The sequence below is a fragment of the Leptopilina heterotoma genome, unplaced genomic scaffold (assembly GCF_015476425.1).
Source record: "Leptopilina heterotoma isolate Lh14 unplaced genomic scaffold, ASM1547642v1 Lhet_123, whole genome shotgun sequence".
Classification (NCBI taxonomy): domain Eukaryota; kingdom Metazoa; phylum Arthropoda; class Insecta; order Hymenoptera; family Figitidae; genus Leptopilina; species Leptopilina heterotoma.
The window spans coordinates 6,131,248-6,151,087 of NW_025110842.1; the positions used below are offsets into that span (position 1 = coordinate 6,131,248).

Sequence of the window (19,840 nt, forward strand, 5' to 3'; positions counted from 1 at the left end):
TTTACAGTAAGAAAATAATTTTCATATTTTATCAAAATTGTTGCGTTACAAAAAAAAAAAAAAAAAAAAAATCATTGTAGAGGGAAGGGGAATATTTTTAACATTGTCCCTTTAGTATAAAATAACCATGAGTAAGAGTAAATACAGTATTTTTTAACCCAAGACCCCTTTTTCCTCTCAATTGAATTTTCTCATTAAAAATCTGTTTTGTTAATAAAATTTTTTCCTTCCGCCTTTGGTTTTTTTTTAAAATAACGGAAAAATTTCAAAAATATTCTACCCCCCCCAATTTTTTTTGGTTTTTTTACAGTAAAGGAACAATTTTAATACTTTACCCTGCTCCCTTTTTTTCAAGCTAAAGAAACAATTTTAATAATATTTTCCTAAAATTGTTTCTTTATTGAAATAAAATTAAAATTTGGATGTGAAAAGTTTTATTAATATTGTTCCATTACTGTAAAAAATCAAGGGGGGCAATTGTTCATTTACTGAATAAAAACCAAGGGGGGAGGGGGCCTAATATAATGAAAATTATTTTATTACTTTAATAAACTACGCGGGGGAGGGGGGGGTTAAAAATATTAAAATTGTTTCATTAATAAAAAGATACTAGAATTTAAGGGGGGGGGTAAAAATATTTAAATTGTTTTATTACCTTAAAACATCACAGGAGTGTAAGGAGGTAAAAAAAATTAAAATTGTTTCATTAAACATAAAAAATACCAAGAGAAGAAGGGGGGAAAAATATTAAAATTGTTTCATTACTTAAAAAATATTAAAAGGGGTCGTCCATAAACCACGTGGACAGTTTGTCAAAGATTTTTGACCCCCCCTCCCTCCTTGTGGACACAAAAATACATGGGATCGTGGACATTTTCAAATTTTTTTCAACCCCCCCTCCCTCCAAAAATTTTCCACGTGGTATCTGGACGACCCCTAAGAAGGGGGGGGGGGGTTTAAATATTAAAATTGTTTCATTAGTTAAAAAATACCAATGGAGAGGGGGATATTGAAATTTTTATTAATTAAAAATGCTATGCATTTGAGGGGGGGAGGTAAAAATATTGAAAATGTTCCTTTGTATGAAAAAAAATCAAGTTAGGAGGGGGGAACATTACAAAAAAGTTGAACTTTTATTAGAAGGAAGAGGAGGAATGATTTTTCTATTTTTGAAGGAGGGGAGAAAATTGTTCGGACTCGTGTCGAGTGAGAAGCTATCGCTATCAATGGACGTAGATGTGAATGAAGTACCTACAAAGTTACATTTGCGGATATCAAAGAGAAACGAGTAGGTGTGCGGAACGGCGAACGTAATAGTAGCCTTGACGCGCAATGTCCACGGTCGACTAAGACCTATGACACACGTTTCACGGACTCGCTTTTACGTTTCCTTCTCTTTTTTTTCCTCTTGTTCCCTCTTTGACAAATTGAATACGCAATTTTTTTTTTATTTTAACATTTTTTTATTGACACGGGAAAACTGTGTTTTTAGTGTTATTACCCTCACTTCGAATTTTCAAACATTTGCCATTTTTTACCACGAGGGCAATTTTTAATTTTTCGAAGAGAAAACGATACTTCCGGGGGGAGAGTTTCCGAGATAAAAAGTTCCGAATTAAAAAAATTGTCCACCTTTGAGAAATCGGGAATTTTGTTTTTCACGCGACCGCCATTTTTTGTTCTCACCTCGAATTTTCCTCGCAGTCTCTCCACCTTCCCGTAAATCGTTTTTCAATTTTTCAAAAACAATACGATTCTTCTAGAGTGAAAGAAATTTTTGCCCAATTTTCAAGAAAAAATATCAAAATAGCTCAAAAAAAAAAATTTTCTTAAAGTAAATCTCAATAAATCATAAAAAAAGTATTAAAAAAAATAAAACCCCCTTCTCAAAAAAAAAATTTCTTAAAATAAATCTCAATAAATCGTAAAAAAAGTTTAAAAAAAATTAAACCCCCTTCTAAAAATATTTAAACATTTTTTTCAAACATATTATAGATTAAACCCCCTCAAAAGAGAGTTTGTAAATAATGAAAAAAACTGATATAAAACCCCAAAATTGAGTAAAATTAAAAAAATATATAAAATTGCAAAAATATTAACCCTTTTGCTCTCAAAAACGAAAATTCTCAAAAGAATTGAAATTTCTATGAGAAAAATATAAAATTCTAAAAATATTAACCCTTAAACCTCCTCCCACCAAAAAAATATTTAAGAATTTGGAAAATATATCTGGTAAATTCTAAAAAATATTACACTTGCCAAAAATAATTAGAAATCGCCGAAAGTTATTATAATTCCATTTAAAAAATATTTTAATCTCCAAAAAGTTTTAACCCTGTTTTTAAAAAAATATTACAAAACCCTGAAAAAATAAAACTTTGCACTGAAAAAATGATTAATTATCTAAAACAAATTATAAAAACCTTGAAAAAAATAAAAATTTTCAAAAAATATTAGGTACAAATCCCCAAAAATAATAAAGATTTCTTAAAAAATATTTTAAATCCCCCCCACAGAAAATTAACCTTTCTTTCAAAAAATATTAAAATTTTTTAAATAAAAAATAAATAAAAAAAATTAATCTTCCTTTAAAAAAAATATAAATTCTCAAACAAGAAAATTAGAAAACTATAAAAATAATGAAAATGCTTAAAAAATATTATAAATCTCCAAAAATATTAACCCTAATCACAAGACATATAATAATTAATCCTTAAAAAAAATTAAACCTCCTACTAAAAAAAAATGTAAATTTTCAAAAAATGTTGTAAATATAGAAAAAAGAAAAGTTATCAAAAAAGAAAATTTAACAGACAAAAATATAAATATTTATTAAATAAAAATATTAACCCTTATTCAAAACATATTAAAACCTCTAAAAAAATTCTAAAAAGTTCCTTTCAAAAAAAAAAAAAAAGTTCCTTTTCTTTATTTATAGAAAACAGAAAATTTATCAAAAAAAAATTTAACAGACAAAAATATAAATATTTATTAAAAAAAATATTAATCCTCTTTCAAAACATATTAAAACCTCTGAAAAAATTCTTAAAAGTTCTTTTCAAACGTAATAAAAATTCACAAGAATAAAAGTTTTATAAAATCCAAAAAATATTAAACGTAACCCTCAATAAAATAAACAAAAAAAAGTAAATCCTTATAAAATAATTAAACCCTTCCCAAAAAACTATAAAACTTTTAAAAATTCATAAATTCTTAAAACATCTAAAAATAATTTTATTAACTCAAAAAAATTTTTTTTTAACCATTTTCGAAATATTATTTTTTGAAAAAATTAAAATTTTTAAAATCCACAAGGTTGATTGTTCAGAATCGTAAAAAAAGTCTAAAAAAAATTCGTCAACGAAAAGTAATAAAAAAATGTTGAAGTAGTTGAATTATTTAAGTTATTATTATTTATTATTATTTAACTAATAAAATTTTTTTTTTAAATTTCCCTTAAATATCAATAAATCATGTATCAATTTTTTTTTATTTTTCAAAAATTTCGATCTTTAAAAAATTAATAATTAATTAAATTTTTAAAAAAATTTCCCTTAAAATCTCAATAAATCATTGAAATGTTAATATTTATATTAATAATATTTTTATATTTTCTCCATGAAATTTCTAACCTTTTCCCTTATTTCTCTGATTTCAGATCGTACAAATCAACCGCCTTCAAAATAAGCCACATTAACCTCAAGTGATTTCTATTTTTCATACAAAAAAAAAAGAATAAGAGGAAGAAAGAAAATATTTGTGAAACAAAAATAAACTAGTGTGTTTTATATTCCCCAAGAGCTTAAAAAAAAAAATAAAAATTCAATGACAAAGAGATAAAAAAAAATCTATTTAGTGTACAAAGTTATATCCAGAGAAAAAAAAACTACAAATCCGCCAGTGCCAAATCCAAAAAAAAAAATAAATAAAATAAAACTAGTGATCGATTAAGAGACAAAAACCAAAGAATTTACCATTTTCTACTAATTGTCTATTAACAAAAATAACAACAACAAAAAAAAAAACAAAAAACCTCTCCAGCGTGCCAGTGATTTATTTTTCATGCCTTTTTGTAAAAAAAAAACTAAGGGAGAATTTTTAAACCAATCTACTTCACGATTGTAGCCTAAACCTGTTGAGTACAAAAAAAAAACGAAGATCTCTGGGAGAATTTTTGCCTTTTGAGTGAGGAACGAAGGAAAACACGAGAGGACACTAGAGAACGAGGGAGTACGAGTGTACAAAAAGGGAAAAAAGGGAAAAAGGACGAAAAACGGTCAAAAAGGGACTAAAAGGGCGAAAAGGGACGAAAAAGGACGAAAAACTGTCAAAAAGGGACTAAAAAGGGCAAAAAGGGACTAAAAGGGCCAAAAAGGACAGAATAGGACAAAAAAGGACGAAAAAGGACGAAAAAGGGGCTAAAAAGGCCAAAAAGGACAGAATAGGACGAAAAAGGGGCTAAAAGGTCCAAAAAGGACAGAATAGGACAAAAAAGGACGAAAAAGGGGCTAAAAAGGACGTATAAGGACAGAAAAGGGCAAAAAGGGTCTAAAAAGGACAGAAAAGGAGCTAAAAGGGACAGAAAAGGGCTAAAAGGACAAATAAGGACGAAAAGGACAACAGAGGACAAAAGTGGACAAACAGTTTTTGAATGAGATCAAAAGCCAGTGAGTGGACCCAAGTTAATTCGTCAAGAAACAACTAAGAGATTGGTCGACATAGAATCGACTTGGAACAAAGAAAACGGATTTTTCCGAAATGATGTGGAGAAGATGAGCGCGGAGGTGAAGCAGGAGGTCATCGCCTCCGAGAGGGTAGGAAGCCCTCCGGCGGCGGTCGCTTCCTCGCCGGGTCCAGGCGACCCAAATCGTCATCTACCGCCATTCAGCAGTTTCACCGGCGACAGTTCAATGGATAGTTCAACAACATTGACAACATTGCACTCCCAGGACGTGGGCCTGGGTCTCACAGCCTCATGGGACTACTATGAGGGCCTCACCGGCCGTTTAATTGACGCACGTGGTGAAGTTGTCAGTGGATTGGTGCCAGTTGGGCAGTATCGACCATGGGAATCGAAACACGGCGTCGGTGGCGGTGGTCCCGAGGGCCTTCCAAGTTTTGCCAGTCAATTCACAGCGCCCAGTGAATCAGAACCACAATTGACGGCCTTGACGCCATTATCGCCGGCCTCCATATCCCACTCGCCACCCGTCACCACTGCCGTTGGCCTCCCCAGTTTTCACACTCTTGGGACTCCAATTCCCGTTCCACATCCACATCGCGCCGCCGTTGGTTATCCACTCGTTCCCGCTCCAATTCAGGCCCGCGAGGTCCCAGCCCTACAACAACAATTACTCGACGAACGGCACATACAATTGTTGGGCTCGAATCCAGTTCAGGCCTTTCCCCCACCACCCGGTCATCCACATCACACGGTTCTCACTGTGGTGAAGCCCGACTATCCCCAATTGCATCATACCAATTTTCAAAATCCAATGTCCACGGTTTTGGATAATTCGCCAACGTCGAGGGTTATTGGAATTGATGGGAGGAAGAAGGAGAGGAGAAAAATTCGCGCTGGCTCAATGGAGAGTGAGGATGGTGGTGGTGGTGGTGGTAATGCGGAGAGTTCGGGACAAGTTGCGGCCGTATCGAGTACGGCGAATCGTGGACAACATCATATGGGTGGTGGACTTGGTGATAATGATGGCGATGGTGGTTTGGGTGATAAGCCAGCGAAAAAGAAGAGAAAGCGATGCGGCGAGTGTATTGGTTGTCAACGTAAGGACAATTGTGGAGATTGTGCGCCATGTCGGAATGATAAGAGTCATCAGATTTGCAAGATGAGGAGGTGCGAAAAGCTGACGGAGAAAAAGGTGAGTTTTTACTGGGAAATTTATTTGTTATTTCTATTCATTAAGGCTTCTTATCCATTCAGGGCTTAATTAGGCCTCAAATCGTCTAAAAATCGAAGATCTAGGCCTCATTAGACCTTACAGGCCTCAAATCGTCTAAAAATCGAAAATCTAGGCCTCACTAGGCCTTACAGGTCTCAAATCGTCTAAAATCGAAGATTCAGGCCTCATTAGTCCATACAGGTCTCAAATCGTCTAAAAATCGAAGATCTAGGCCTACTCAGACCTTGTAGGTCTAAATAGACCTCAAATCGTCTAATAATAGAAGACCTAGGCCTAATTAGGACTTAACGGCCTAATTAGCCCTAAGTCTTCGATTATTAGCCGATTTGACCGAATTCGAAAGCTTCAGGACAGTTGAGTACGAAATTCGTCTTAAAAGTGGGCGGGGTCTAACGTAAACACCATGCGCAGTACAATAGCAAATTGAATGATCTCAAAAAGATAGAAAATTTAGAAAAAATAGCAAAAAACCCAATTTTTTCGACTTTATCCCCATTTTTCTCAAAAGCCTAACGAGATACTCAATTTTTAGACTCGGGATCGTATTCAGCGGGTAAAAATACATTGAAAATGACTCCCATATTAAAAATAGGCAAAAAAAAAAAATTTTCGAGTTTCTTACCCCCACTTTTTTTAAAATTCTCCGAATTTTTGGTTTGGTGCATGTTTTCAGTGTTTCTGATCATATAGACTTAGACCGTTAGCTTTATTTCATAGCCAACTGGTTTTTAATGTATTTTTACTCACTGACTTATGCCAAAGACAAAAAAATGAAGAATTTTGAAAAAAGTGGGGGTAAAAAACACGAAAAAATTGTTTTTTCGACTATTTTCGATATGGGAGTCGATTTCAATGTATTTTTGTCCGCTGAACACAATGGCAAGTGTAAAAATTGACTAACACGTCAGGTTTTTGAGAAAAGTTGGGGTAAGGACCTGAAAAAACGAGTTTTAGAGATTTTTTCCCCAATAATTTTTTCAAAATCGTCTAATTTTTTGGTCTTTGAGTCTAATAATCGAAGAAAAAAAAATTATTTTCTGATTTTTAGGGAATTGAATGTGAATTCCGCTTCATAAAATTGGCAGTTCTTTCAAGAAGAGTGGGGGGGTAAAAGCCATTAAGGGGAGGGACCGGTGAAAATTCAACTCATTCAAATATGTTTGTTGTTTATGGATGGTCAATGTTTTTTCTGACAAATTTTGATATATAAAATGCTTCGAAAAATTAAAAAAAATTTTATAATTAACAATTTTTTTAAATAAATATCAATATTATCAAAAAAAATTAAAATTTGAACTACTCTTGTAATTTTTCTTATTTTTCATTGTCAATTTTTTTAATACACTTATTTCATGATTCTGACCAATCAAATCGTATGAATTTTCAAAAATTTTAATTTTTTCAAAAAATCGAATTTTTCGAAAAATAAAAAAAGTAAATTAGTTTAAAATCACTTTTATAATTTTCTTACAGTGTAATATGATTTCAGTAATTGAAAAAGTGTAAAAAAATGTTGATATCCCTAAAAATAAAATATCGGAGGGTTGAAAATTCACCGGTCTCTCCCCTTAAAACCCTATTTTTTGTCTTTATTCACACTTTTCTCAAAATTGTGAGGTATTAGGCAATTTTTGCATCTGGGAACGTGTTCAGAAGAGAAAAATACATTGAAAACGACTCCCATATCAAAAATAAGGGAAAAAAATTTTTTTTTGAGTCGTTATCCAAAATTTTTTTCAAAATCTATTTTATTTTTTGGTCTTGTGCATATCTCAAGGAATTATGTCTAGACAGGCCTTTAGTTTTTTTATTTTTTATATTAGAGTTGTTTCCCGTGTATTTTTACCAGCTGAACACGATCCCAAATTCTAAAATTGTCCAGCATTGACAAATTTTGAAAAAAGTGGGGGTAAAACACCCGAAAAAAAATTTTTTTTTTTCACTATTTTCGATATGGGAGTCGTTTTCAATGTATTTTTCCTTTCTGAACACGATTCCAAGTGTTAAAATTTACTACCACTTCAGGTTTTTGAGAAAAGTGGGTATAAACACCAAAAATATTTGTTTTTGGAAGTTTTTACTCACACTTTTCTAGAAAATTCTTTATTTTTTTGGTCAGATCAAAAATACTTTTTCCTAAACAATATATAATTTTTTTGGTAAAATTAAAATTTATAGTTGAAATTTAGTGTTTTAGTTGAAAATAATATCAGTACGAGAATGTGTTTAGCTAACTTTGCGGCTACGTCATACGATAAAGAGTAAATGGTGGGAAATGAAACACACGACGACAGCCCACGTTTATATAGAGTTTGTCTATATATAGTTCTGAACTTGGCCTCGATGTCTGCTTGGTACGTATGGAAAGTGAGAGAGTGAGAGAGAGAGAGAGAGAGAGAGAGAGAGAGAGCGAGAAATCCCGGACGAAATTACAGAAACAGAGAGATAACCCCCTACGGTTGGGCTTTATTACTGCAACGACATTCAATACCGTGTGCAGAGAGAGAGAGAAGGGTTTATCACTCACTGTAAATGAAATTTCCAACTCAATTACCGACACTAGCGATTGAATTCGAATTGAAATGGAAAATTGAATTCTTTGCTGGAGTCTAGTAGTCGAGTTCTTGTGCGCACACTGTTTGCGCAAGTTGTGTTGTACTGCGCATGGGATTCGCGTTAGGCTCCGCCCACTTTTGAGACGAATTTCGTACTCAACTGCTTTCTAAGAAGTTAGAAAAAATTGTAAATAGTCAAAAAAAAAGGTAAAATTCTAATTCCTATCCTGAAAAAAGGTAAATTCTCAAAAATATTAAACCACTTCTCGAAAATATTAAACCCCTACTCGAAAATATTAAACCCCTACTTGAAAAAATTAAACCCCTTTCCAAAAATGTAATGGATCGTGAAAAATATTAACCCTCCTCAAAAGAAAATTCTTTGAAAATAAATTCTCGAAAGTATTAAACCGCTTTTCAAAAAAAATACAAATCTCAAAAATTATTAACCCCACTCTTAAAAATGTTGTAAATTTAAAAAAAAAATTAAACCCCTTCTAAAAAAAAAAAAAAATTCACAAAAAAATTAAAAAAATAAAGAAAATATTATAAATTTCACCTCCAAAAATATAAAATGCCAAAACTAGTGGAAATTTCCAAAAAAGTATTAATTTTTTTTTAAATTTTAACCCCACCCTAAAAAAATCGGAAATTAAAAAAAAATTAAAACACTTAAAATAAAATATACATTCGCAAAACAGAAATTATTAAACACCAAAATATATTGGAAATTTACGTAAAATATAAATATTAAAATATAATGTAAATTTCCAAAAATATTGTAAATCCCCTAAAAAAAATTAACCCTTTTCTAAAAAAATATAGAAATCTCTTAAGTAAAACAAAAAAATTAAATTCCTGTAAAAAAATATAAATTCTCAAACAAGAATTGAACATAACTGTAAATAAAATTTTGTTATAGAAAAAATTAAACCCTCGCCAAAAAAATATAAAAAATTATTAATATTAAAAAATTTGTTTTTAATTTTTAAAAAATATTATAAATCACTCTTTTATGAAAAAAGAGAAATATATTCTAAATTTGAAACAAATTTACTATTATAAAAACCCTCTTTTTTCAGTGTAATATTTTCCAATCGAAATATTATTTCTGAAACAAGATTATTTCTATTCGCAAAACGATTCGAAGGCCCTTTTACTCTCCAATGCTTTGAGAGATTCCGCGACTAGTGAGAATCCGGTTTCTTCGAAGGATGCACGTCTGCATCTCTTTCTTTCTTTCTCTCTCTCCTCTCTTCTTTGTCGAAAAAAATAAGAGGAAACCCTCGATTCAAAACGATTCTTTAGCTTTTCCATTGGTTTTTTCTTTATTTGAATTAAATTTTTGGTCGGTGCGAAAAAAAAGGAATTTCCTGATTTTTAGCGAATTAATATGCATTTCGGTTTGAAAAATTGTCAGTTTTTTCAAAAAAGTGAAAGTAAAAACCATTAAAACAGGATTTTTTGTCTTTATTTACACTTTTCTCAAAATATTAGCTTGTTAGGCAATTTTCACATCCGGGATCGTGTTCGGAAGAGAAAAATACATTGAAAACGACTCCCATATCAAAAATTAGGAAAAAAAAATTTTTTTGAGTCGTTACCCCCACTTTTTTCAAAATTTTTTTTTATTTTTTTGGTCTTTTGCATATCTCAAGCACAGGCCTTTACGGTTTTTTTATTTTTGATATTGGACTCGTTTCCAGTGTATTTTTACCAGCTGAACACGATCCTAGATTCTAAAATTCTCCAGAATTCTCGAATTTTGAAAAAAGTGGGGGTAAAAATCGGAAAAAATTATTTTTTTTGCCTATTTTCGATATGGGACTCGTTTTCAATGTATTTTTCCCTTCTGAACACGATTTAAGTTGTCGAAATTGATTACCACTTCAGGTTTTTGAGAAAAGTAGGTATAAACACCCAAAATAGTTGTTTTTGGCGGTTTTTACCCCTAATTTTCAAAAAAATTCTCTATTTTTTGGGTCGGATGGAAAAAATAAAAAGAAACGGTATTATTCTTTGTAACAGGAACAGAAAAAGAAGTTGAATTATTCTGGAGTATTTTTTTTGGTAAAGAGTTTAATTCTTAATTTCTTAGAAAAACGAAAAAAAGAAAAAAAAACGGAAGTTGATAATCCGAAAGCAAAGTCTTTGAACTCTTTGAAGGCTGGAAAACGTTGACCGTGTATATAGTAGATAAAAGAGAATATTAGTTGTTGATTATTGAGAGAATGAGATGCAAGTGTATGTTGCTTGCATTGGTAAACAAGGCGTTTTGTTTCCAAGAGAGGGAGGGAGAGAGAGAGGGAGGCAGTTCGATTGGCGATTATAATGACCCGAGCCTTGAACTTGTCCTACGCTAAAACAGAGAGAAAGAGTAAGAGAGAGAAAAAAACAGAAAAAGTGAGAAATAAAGAAATTTTTTTTTTTTTTTTTTTTTTTTTTTTTTAAATGAAAGAGAAAAATAGAAAGTGGAAGAGAGGGAAAAGTCTCTTTCATGAACTGCAAGTGAAAACGTGTCTCTATAAAATCGAGAATACCCTGAACGCCAGGTACAAGCAAGTAACGATCAATAATCGTGCCCTTATTGGCTGTCCGTTAGTTAAACTCTCTCAGCCACCCCGCAAGAGCCAGAAAGATCAAATTTTGCCCCAGGCTCCACGTGTCGAACGCACAACGAACGAAAATCGTTTCATAATTGAAGGGCTTTTATTAAAAAAAAAAAAAAATGGAAAAAAATTTTAAATTATACCTCTCTGAATAATAACTCTATTCATCGAGTTTATATTTACAACCTCGTGTCTCCTCCTTTTTTTTCTCTCATTGAAAAAAAAAACAATCTCTGCAAATACTCAATTGCAAAAAATAAATCTCCTACTTCATTAAAATCCAATTTCTTTTGTCTCCATTGTTTTCCAGTTTCAATTTTTTTTATTCTTTTTTCGAAACATAGAAGCGAATGTTTTACTTTTTTGTAATAAAATTAAAAAAAAAATTTTTTTTTAATTAAATTTAAAAAAAAAAAATTTTTTAAATTAAAAATTAAAAAAAAATTGATGTATGTTTATAAAAATAAACCGATTCAGAGATTTAAACGAACAAAACAAATCAATTATGAACGACGTTGCATGACCTCATGAGTCATTTTTACTGTACAACAAGGGACCGTGACTTTTGTGAACGCGTGGGTTGAATTTCTTTCTTTCTCCAACATTTAACAAAACAGTTTGAAGTTATTGACTTTTTTTTTGCTGCAACTGTGTGTAAATTCTGGGAAATTTGAAATTATTATTTCCATGATTGAATTTCTAGGAAAGTGTCAGCGAAACGTTGTGAAGGCACCTTTATGTCCTAAAAAAAATTTCTTTCTTTTCATACTGTAAACGGACCTTTAGATAATTCTATGATAGAATTTTTTGGGGAAACGTCAACCAGACGTTGTGAAGGCACCCTTAAATTCAGGAAACTTTTTTTTTTAATGTTGTAAACGGACCATTAGATATTTGAATTTAATTATTTATTCGTCTCGAGACTTTGAAACAAATCATTGGGACTATTAGAGACGGCAAAAAAACCTTTGTGAAGACACCCTTAAGTCTGGAAATTTTTTTTTCCTATTACTATAAACGGACCATTAATTATCTGAATAGAAACTCTTAGTAGTCGGGACTTAGAAACAAAGCACTGGGATTTTTAGAAACGACAAAAATAACTTTTGTGAAGGCACCCTTAGGTTTGGGAAACATTTGTTTTTCGTTTAATACTGTAAACAGACCATTAGATATCAAAATTGAAGTTTTCAGTAGTCGGGGTTTTGAAACAATCCACTGAAAATATTAGAAACGGAAAAAAACGTTGTGAAGGCACCCTTAAGTACTGGGAATTATTTTTTCTTTTAATATTGTAAACGGACCATTAGGTATTCGAATTAGTTGCGTTTAGCAGTCGGGACTTCCCTGAATTCGAACAAAACAACTGTAAATTGACCTTAAGACCAAAAGTCTTTAACTTAAAGGCCTTTAACCTAAAATCTTAACTAACATTTCAAACCAATATTATAATGGAAATTGTAAACCGACCAATAGGTCCGTTTTCTAAAAAAACGAAGAAAGTGGAAAAACAAAATTTTTTTCCTATAAAAAAGGCATTTGAAAAAATATGAACAATGAAAAAAGTTGAACCAAAAAAAAAGGAAAAAAGAAATAAAATTGCTAGAATTGTAATAAATAACAGAAGGAGAAGAACAAAGGAACTAGAAAGTTTTAATTTCCCCATAAATTTGAGAAATCTTTTTTTGACTTGACTCTTGATAAATTGTTGGTAACGTCTCGATAAAGGAAGATTGATTTCTGCCGATGGTAAAAACAGGAAAAGTGAACTGAGTGCAACGAAAAATGGATAAAAGAAGAGACGTGGATGATAGATAGCTTCGAGTTGAAGAGAAAAAAAAGAGTTTTCTCTCTCTCTCACTCTGGTGTATATAGGTCCGCCGTCACAACAACCCCCACCCCCTTTTGCCTTTTAGCACCCTCTCTTTATCCCCCGGGGAAGGCTTCGTGTGAGAGTTTACTATATAGTACTATCATCGTATTCTCTCTCTTTCTCTCTCTCTCTCTCTTACTCTCTTTGTCTCTCTCTCTCTCTCTCTCTCTTGCCTTCTCTCGTGGCGATCGTCGTCTCATGTGGTTCGTGTGTCGCTCTCGGCCTTCTCGAAGGAAGACCACATTTTCGAGTTCATCGTACGTGTCAGACACCTGGCGGTAAGCCACCCACCCGATTCTCGCCGACACGATTTTTATCGTCTTCCTGCTTGTTTTCGTCCGATTCGTTTGCGAATTAGGGGAAGAAGAGCTTTGACCCAAACGGGAATACACACTACCCGTCACACATAGCACCACTGCTCTAGAAATTCAATTTTCTTTCCATTCTCCACTTTTTTTTCTCACTATCACAAGGCGGAGACAAAATTTAGCCTTGATTCTCCTTAATTATTCTAAAATAATATAGAGTTTATATTAATAACAGTAAGGAAGACTCAAAAAGATAGAAAATTTCGAAAAAATAGCAAAAAACCGAATTTTTTTGACTTTATTCCCATTTTTCTCAAATGGCTAACGAGATAGTCAATTTTTACACTCGGCATCGTATTCAGCGGGCAAAAATACATTAAAAACGACTCCCATATGGAAAATACAAAAAAAAAAAATTTTTGGGTTTCTTACCCCCACTTTTTTCAAAATTCTCCGAATTTTTGGTCTGGCGCATATTTTCAGTGTTTCTGATCATATAGACTTAGACCGTTAGCTTTATTTCATATACGACTGGTTTTCAATATATTTTTACTCATTGACATATGCCAAAGATAAAAAAATGAAGAATTTTGAAAAAAGTGGGGGTAAAAAATCCAAAAAAAATTTTTTTTTTGACTATTTTCGACATGGGAGTCGATTTCAATGTATTTTTGTCCGCTGAACACGAGGGAAAGTGTGAAAATTGACTAACACGTCAGGTTTTTGAGAAAAGTTGGGGTAAAGACTGGAAAAAACGAGATTTAGAGATTTTTTCCCCAATACTTTTTTCAAAATCGTCTAATTTTTTGGTCTTGAGCGTATACAATAGTGTTACATTTAGGATCGATGAAAGGAAACTTCACCACTCGTCGTATATTCTCTAATAGCATTCTTGTCGAGCTTCTATTTAGTCTGAAACTTTAAAACAAAATTAATTAGAATTAATTTTACAATAAATTCAATTAGTCAGTTACTAGTTATTAATTTAACTAAATATAAAATTAGTAAATTAAGAACTAATATTACCATCAATACGAATATTATAGAATATAATAATTTTATAAGTTTATATTGTATTATTATAATATTACTAATGTCACTAATTTTACTAATATTATTAACAATATATTAACAATATTTATTAACGATACTAATACTGTGACTAATGTAAATAAATATTATATTATATAACATTAGTAGTGTATATTTTATTATTATAATATTGCCAATGTTATTAATATTACTAACATTGCTAATTTTACTAATAATGTAATTTTTACTAATAATTTTATGATTATTATTATTATTAGTATTTTACTAATAATTTAACGATTATTATTATTATTAGTAAACACTAATAATATTATTAATAATGTAAATAACAATATTTAAAACCAATATTAAAAACCATAGTGTGACTGTGTGTAAAATCCGTTCTGAAATATTGAACGATGATACTAATTTACTAACTCTACTAATATTTACTAACATTTACTAACTTTTGCTAATATTTACTAATATTTACTAACCTTTACTAATATTTACTAATATTTATTAACCTTTACTAATATTTACTAAACTTAACTAATATTTACTAATATTAACAAACATTTTTTAATATTTACTAACATTTACTAACATATACTAATATTTACTAACATTTACTAACATTTACTAACACTTACTAACATAAACTAATATCTACTAACATTTACTAATATTTACTAATACTTACTAATATTCAATAATATTCAGTAACATTTACTAATGTTCATTAACATTTAGTAGTATTTACTAATATTTATTAACATTTAGTAATGTTTACTAATATTTATTAACATTTAGTAATATTTACTAATATTTATTAACATTTAGTAATATTTACTAATATTCAAAAATATTTAGTAATATTTACTAATATTCGAAAATATTTAGTAATATTTACTAATATTCAAAAACATTTAGTAATATTTACTAATATTCAAAAACATTTAGTAATATTTACCAATATTCAATAATATTCAGTAATATTTACTAATGCTTTTGTAAATAACAAAATTCATTTACTCACGAAAAATTGTTTGGCATCTCAATAAAAAAAAGAAAATTGAATTGGAAAATTTATGAAAATGAAAAATTTTGGTTTTTCTTTCTTAATTTATGTCAAATAATTTTTCCAGAGTTAATTATATTCAATTAAACTATCATATGATAATTAACATAAAATTGACTAATTTTAATATATTTAATTAACATTAACAATAGTTAAAAATTTATAGTAGTTGTTGATAATTATTATTAATTATTAATTGTTTATTTTATTATTATTGTTAAATAATTTAAATTAATAAATAAATTTCATAATAATTAATAGTTATTATTAATAATTGTTATTATTATTATTATTATTGCAACAATTAATTTGTCGAAGTGACTAATTAGAATTGAAAGAAGAAGCTCCTTTGAAATAAAATCCCATTAGTTTGAAATAGAATGCCGGCAGTTGGCTATTTCAATAAGGATTATTTAACCCTTTTCGAATTGTGCAGGATGCCAATTCCTGCTGATTATATGTATATATAGAGATCGACAAATATAAATTCCTTTTTATTAAGTCTCTCTGACAGTGGTTCCTAATATATTTTTTTCGCTCTCGTAAATTCGCCAGATGGGGAATTAACATATGTATTTAAATATAAAACGAGATCCTATTCCAGATTTTCGTCTCTTTTGCTTCGCATATTCAAATATTTTAATGAAGAAAGAGGAGAGATTTTTTTTTTTTTTTTTGAAATTTGATTCTAATTTTGATTTTCTAGTATTTAATCCTCTTGGGGGGGGGGGGGTGGAAATATTTTCTTCTACAAGAAATCCAACAAAATAATAAATAATTTTTCAATTTTGTATTTTACAATAATTTGTCTTCTGTATTTTTCAAAATTAAAAAATAAAAAGAAAAAAAAAAAATTGGCGTTAGTTTAAAAAAATTAAAATTGCGATAAAGCAAAGGAACTGTTTGAATGTTATTGAAAGTATTTTAATTACATTTTGTAAAAATACTCTTTTCCTTTATTTATTTATTTTATTTTTTATTTTTTTTTATTTTTTGGTTTTTTAAAATTTTTTTTGTTTTTTTAATTTTTTTCTGTTTTTTTATATTTTTTTAAAAAATTTTTTTAATTTTTATAAATTTTATTCAATTTTTTTTTTTGTTTTTATTTATTTATTTATTGTATTAAAATAAAATGTCGGTAATTTTTTTTTAAGTATCTATACAACAAAAAAACAAAGAGATATTTTACACAGGGTTTTCGGTTTGAGTTTCTCAATAAATCGAAACTCCGGAAGCCCATGAAAGTGGAATTGAGAAAGAAAGAGGATCCCACTCCCATTGGGGTTGAGGAAAGGAAAAAAAAAAAAAAAAAAAAGTCCGCGTGTATTCGATTACGTTTGCAGAGAAACTTGTTAAGAACTTGACGATGGCTTCAATATATGTACATATATATATAGAAAAAAATGTCTATGTGTGTGTGTGCGTATATGTTTGGCAATGGTTTACGTGAAACTTTACATTCAAGTCTTGATAAGAAAACGATAAACGGTCATAACGCAGGGTTCCTCAGGGTTATCTCCCTAAAGGCCATCCAACTCAACAGTGCCAGACAAGAAGAAAAACGAAAACGTTTACTTGTCAGTGTCTTCGTCTTCGGCAATATATATTTATTTTTATTTTTTTTTCTTCTAAAAAAAAATTAAAATTTTTTTTTCTTAAAATAATTACAATTTTTTTTTATTATTTTTGGAAAAAAGTGGCAAATTTTTCTATTTTCTTAAAAAGAGTTGCAATTTTTTAAATTTTTCGGAAATCACCCCCCCCCCCTTCCCACCATCTTAGAAAAAAAGATACAAAACTATAAAACTGAATTCATTATATTGTAAACGGACCTTAAGATTATTTTTTTCTCACCCTCGCCTAGAAAAAAGAGAAAAAACTAAAAATCGTAATTTATTATGTTGTGAACAGACCTTAAGATAGTGGTTTTCTAAAAGAATTTTTTTCTTCCGCCCACCATCTAGAAAAAAGAGAAAAAAATAAAAATCTGAATTCATTATGTTGTGAACGGACCTTCAGATAATGTTTTTCTAAAAGACTTTTTTCTTCTCCCCCCCCCCCCCCCTTAGAAAAAAGGAAAAAAAATAAAAATCTGAATTCATTATGTTGTGAACGGACCTTAAGATAATGCTTTCTAAAATATTTCCCCCCCCCCTCCCCTAGAAAATAAAAAAAAAACTAAAAATCTGATTTTATAATGTTGTGAACGGACCTTAAGATAATGTCTTTCTAAAAAGAGTTACAATTTTTATAAATTTTCGGGAATCCCCTTGAAAAAAGAGAAAAAACTGAATTTATTTTATTGTGAACGGACCTTAAGATTATGTCTTTCTAAAACAAAACAATTAATTTTCAGGGATTCCCCCCCCAATCAACAAAAGAATTAAAATTCTCGAAATCTAAAGTTTCAATAAAAAATAAAATAAAAAATACTAGGAAGCACTAAAAACGACTAAATTTTTTTTTAAATACTAAAAATACTGAGGAATACTATACAGTTGTGGAAAATACAAAAAAATTCTCTAAAAAGTGAAAGATACTTGAAAAACACTAGGAAATACTAAAAGATAACTAAACATGTAAGATTATATTACTAAAATACTAAAAAAAACATGAAAACAAAAAAAACACTAGGGAATACCAAAAAGTACTCGAGAAAAGTAAAAGTTACTAAAACCACTAGGGAATACTAAAAGATTACTAAAAAAATAAGATTATATTACTAAAATACTTAAAAAATCGAAAGAAAAAAACACTAGGGAATACTAAAAATATTCGAAGAAGTAAAAAATACTAAAAAACAGTAGGGGATACTAAACGATAACTAAAAATATTCGAAGAAGTAAAAAATACTAAAAAAAAACATGAAAACAAAAAAAAAACTAGGGAATACCAAAAAGCACTCGAAGAAAGTAAAAATTACTAAAAACACTAGGGAATACTAAATAATTACTTAAAAATAAGATTACATTACTAAAATACTAGAAAAAAATGAAAGAAAAAAAACACTATAGGGAATACTAAAAATACTCGAAGAAGTAAAAGATTCTAAAAAACACTAGGGAATACTAAAAGTTTACTAATAAAATTGTTGTCAATTTCTTACTCATGTATTTTAATAAATATTTTAATAATTCCTACTTAGTGAGTAGGAAATACTAAGTGAATACAAAAATTAGCAGAGAATACTAAATTAGAGTTAAGAAAAACAAAAAGAATACTTGAAACACACTATAAAAATACTCATAAAGATTAAAAAATACTAGAAAAAATAAAAAATACCCAAAAAATACTAGAAAATATTAAAACACGCTAGGGAATACTAGAAAGTAGATAATGTATAGAAAAATGGTGGATTATACGAAAAAACCATAGGTAATACTAAAAAATACTGCAAGTACTAAAAAACGCTAAGGAATACTAAAAAATAGTAGAAAATATCTTCAAAAACGCTAGGACATATACTAAAAACTACTAATAATACTAGAAAAACGTGAAGAAATAATAAAAAATACTAAAAATACTAGAAAATAATAAGAAAACGCTAAGAAATACTGGAAAATACTAAAAGAATACTAGAAAAAAGTAAGAAAACACTAAAAAATATTAAAAAGTATAGAGAAATCACTTATAAATACTAAAAATACTATAAAACGCTAAGAAATACTAAAGAATACTAAATAACGCTAAGAAATAATTAGAAAAAACGCTAAAGAATACTAAAAATACTAAATAACGCTTAAAAACTAAAAAAAAAACACTAACTAATACTAACAATACTAAATAACGCTAAGAAATACTAAAATACGCTAGAAAATATTAAAATACTATAAAGCGCTAACAAATACTAAAAATACTAAAAATACTATAAATACTATAAAACGCTAACGAATACTAAAAATACTAAATAACGCTAAGAAATACTACAAAAAACGCTGAAGAATACTAAAAATACTAAAAAGCACCATGAAATACTGAAAAATACTCAAGAATACTAAAAAAAACGCTAACGAATACTAAAAATACTAAATAACGCTAAAAAAATAAAAAGACACTAACTAATACTAACAATACTAAATAACGTTAAGAAATACTAAAATACGCTAAAGAATACTAAAAATAATATAAAGCGCTAATAAATACTAAAAATACTATAAATACTATAAAACGCTAACGAATACTAAAAATACTAAAAAAAACGCTAAAGAATACTAAAAATACTAAAAAGCGCCAAGAAATACTGAAAAATACTAAAGAATACTAGAAAATACATAAAAAAAATTGTAAAAATTCCAGAAATTATTAAATAGGTTTTTCCATAAGAAAAATGAAAACGAAATCGATCTCGAAAATTTTATGAAAATAACATTAATATTAGAGGAAGAAAAAGAAAAAAGTTTCTCTACTCTTGATGTTTATATATATAAATTTAAGTCTCATTCCACTTTCATTTTCTTTCGCTTT

The 19,840-nt window shown here is 29.1% G+C and overlaps 1 protein-coding gene across 1 annotated transcript in view; it reads left to right on the forward strand.

Moving 5' to 3' along the window:
* The first annotated feature begins 4,494 nt into the window (after nucleotides 1-4,494).
* LOC122512715 (DNA N6-methyl adenine demethylase-like) overlaps nucleotides 4,495-19,840 on the forward strand; it is a 120,207-nt gene continuing 104,861 nt past the window's right edge. The window contains exon 1 of the mRNA XM_043628730.1: nucleotides 4,495-5,876. Coding sequence (XP_043484665.1) covers nucleotides 4,773-5,876 — 1,104 coding nt within the window. The 5' untranslated portion in view covers nucleotides 4,495-4,772. The remainder of the gene's footprint in view (nucleotides 5,877-19,840) is intronic.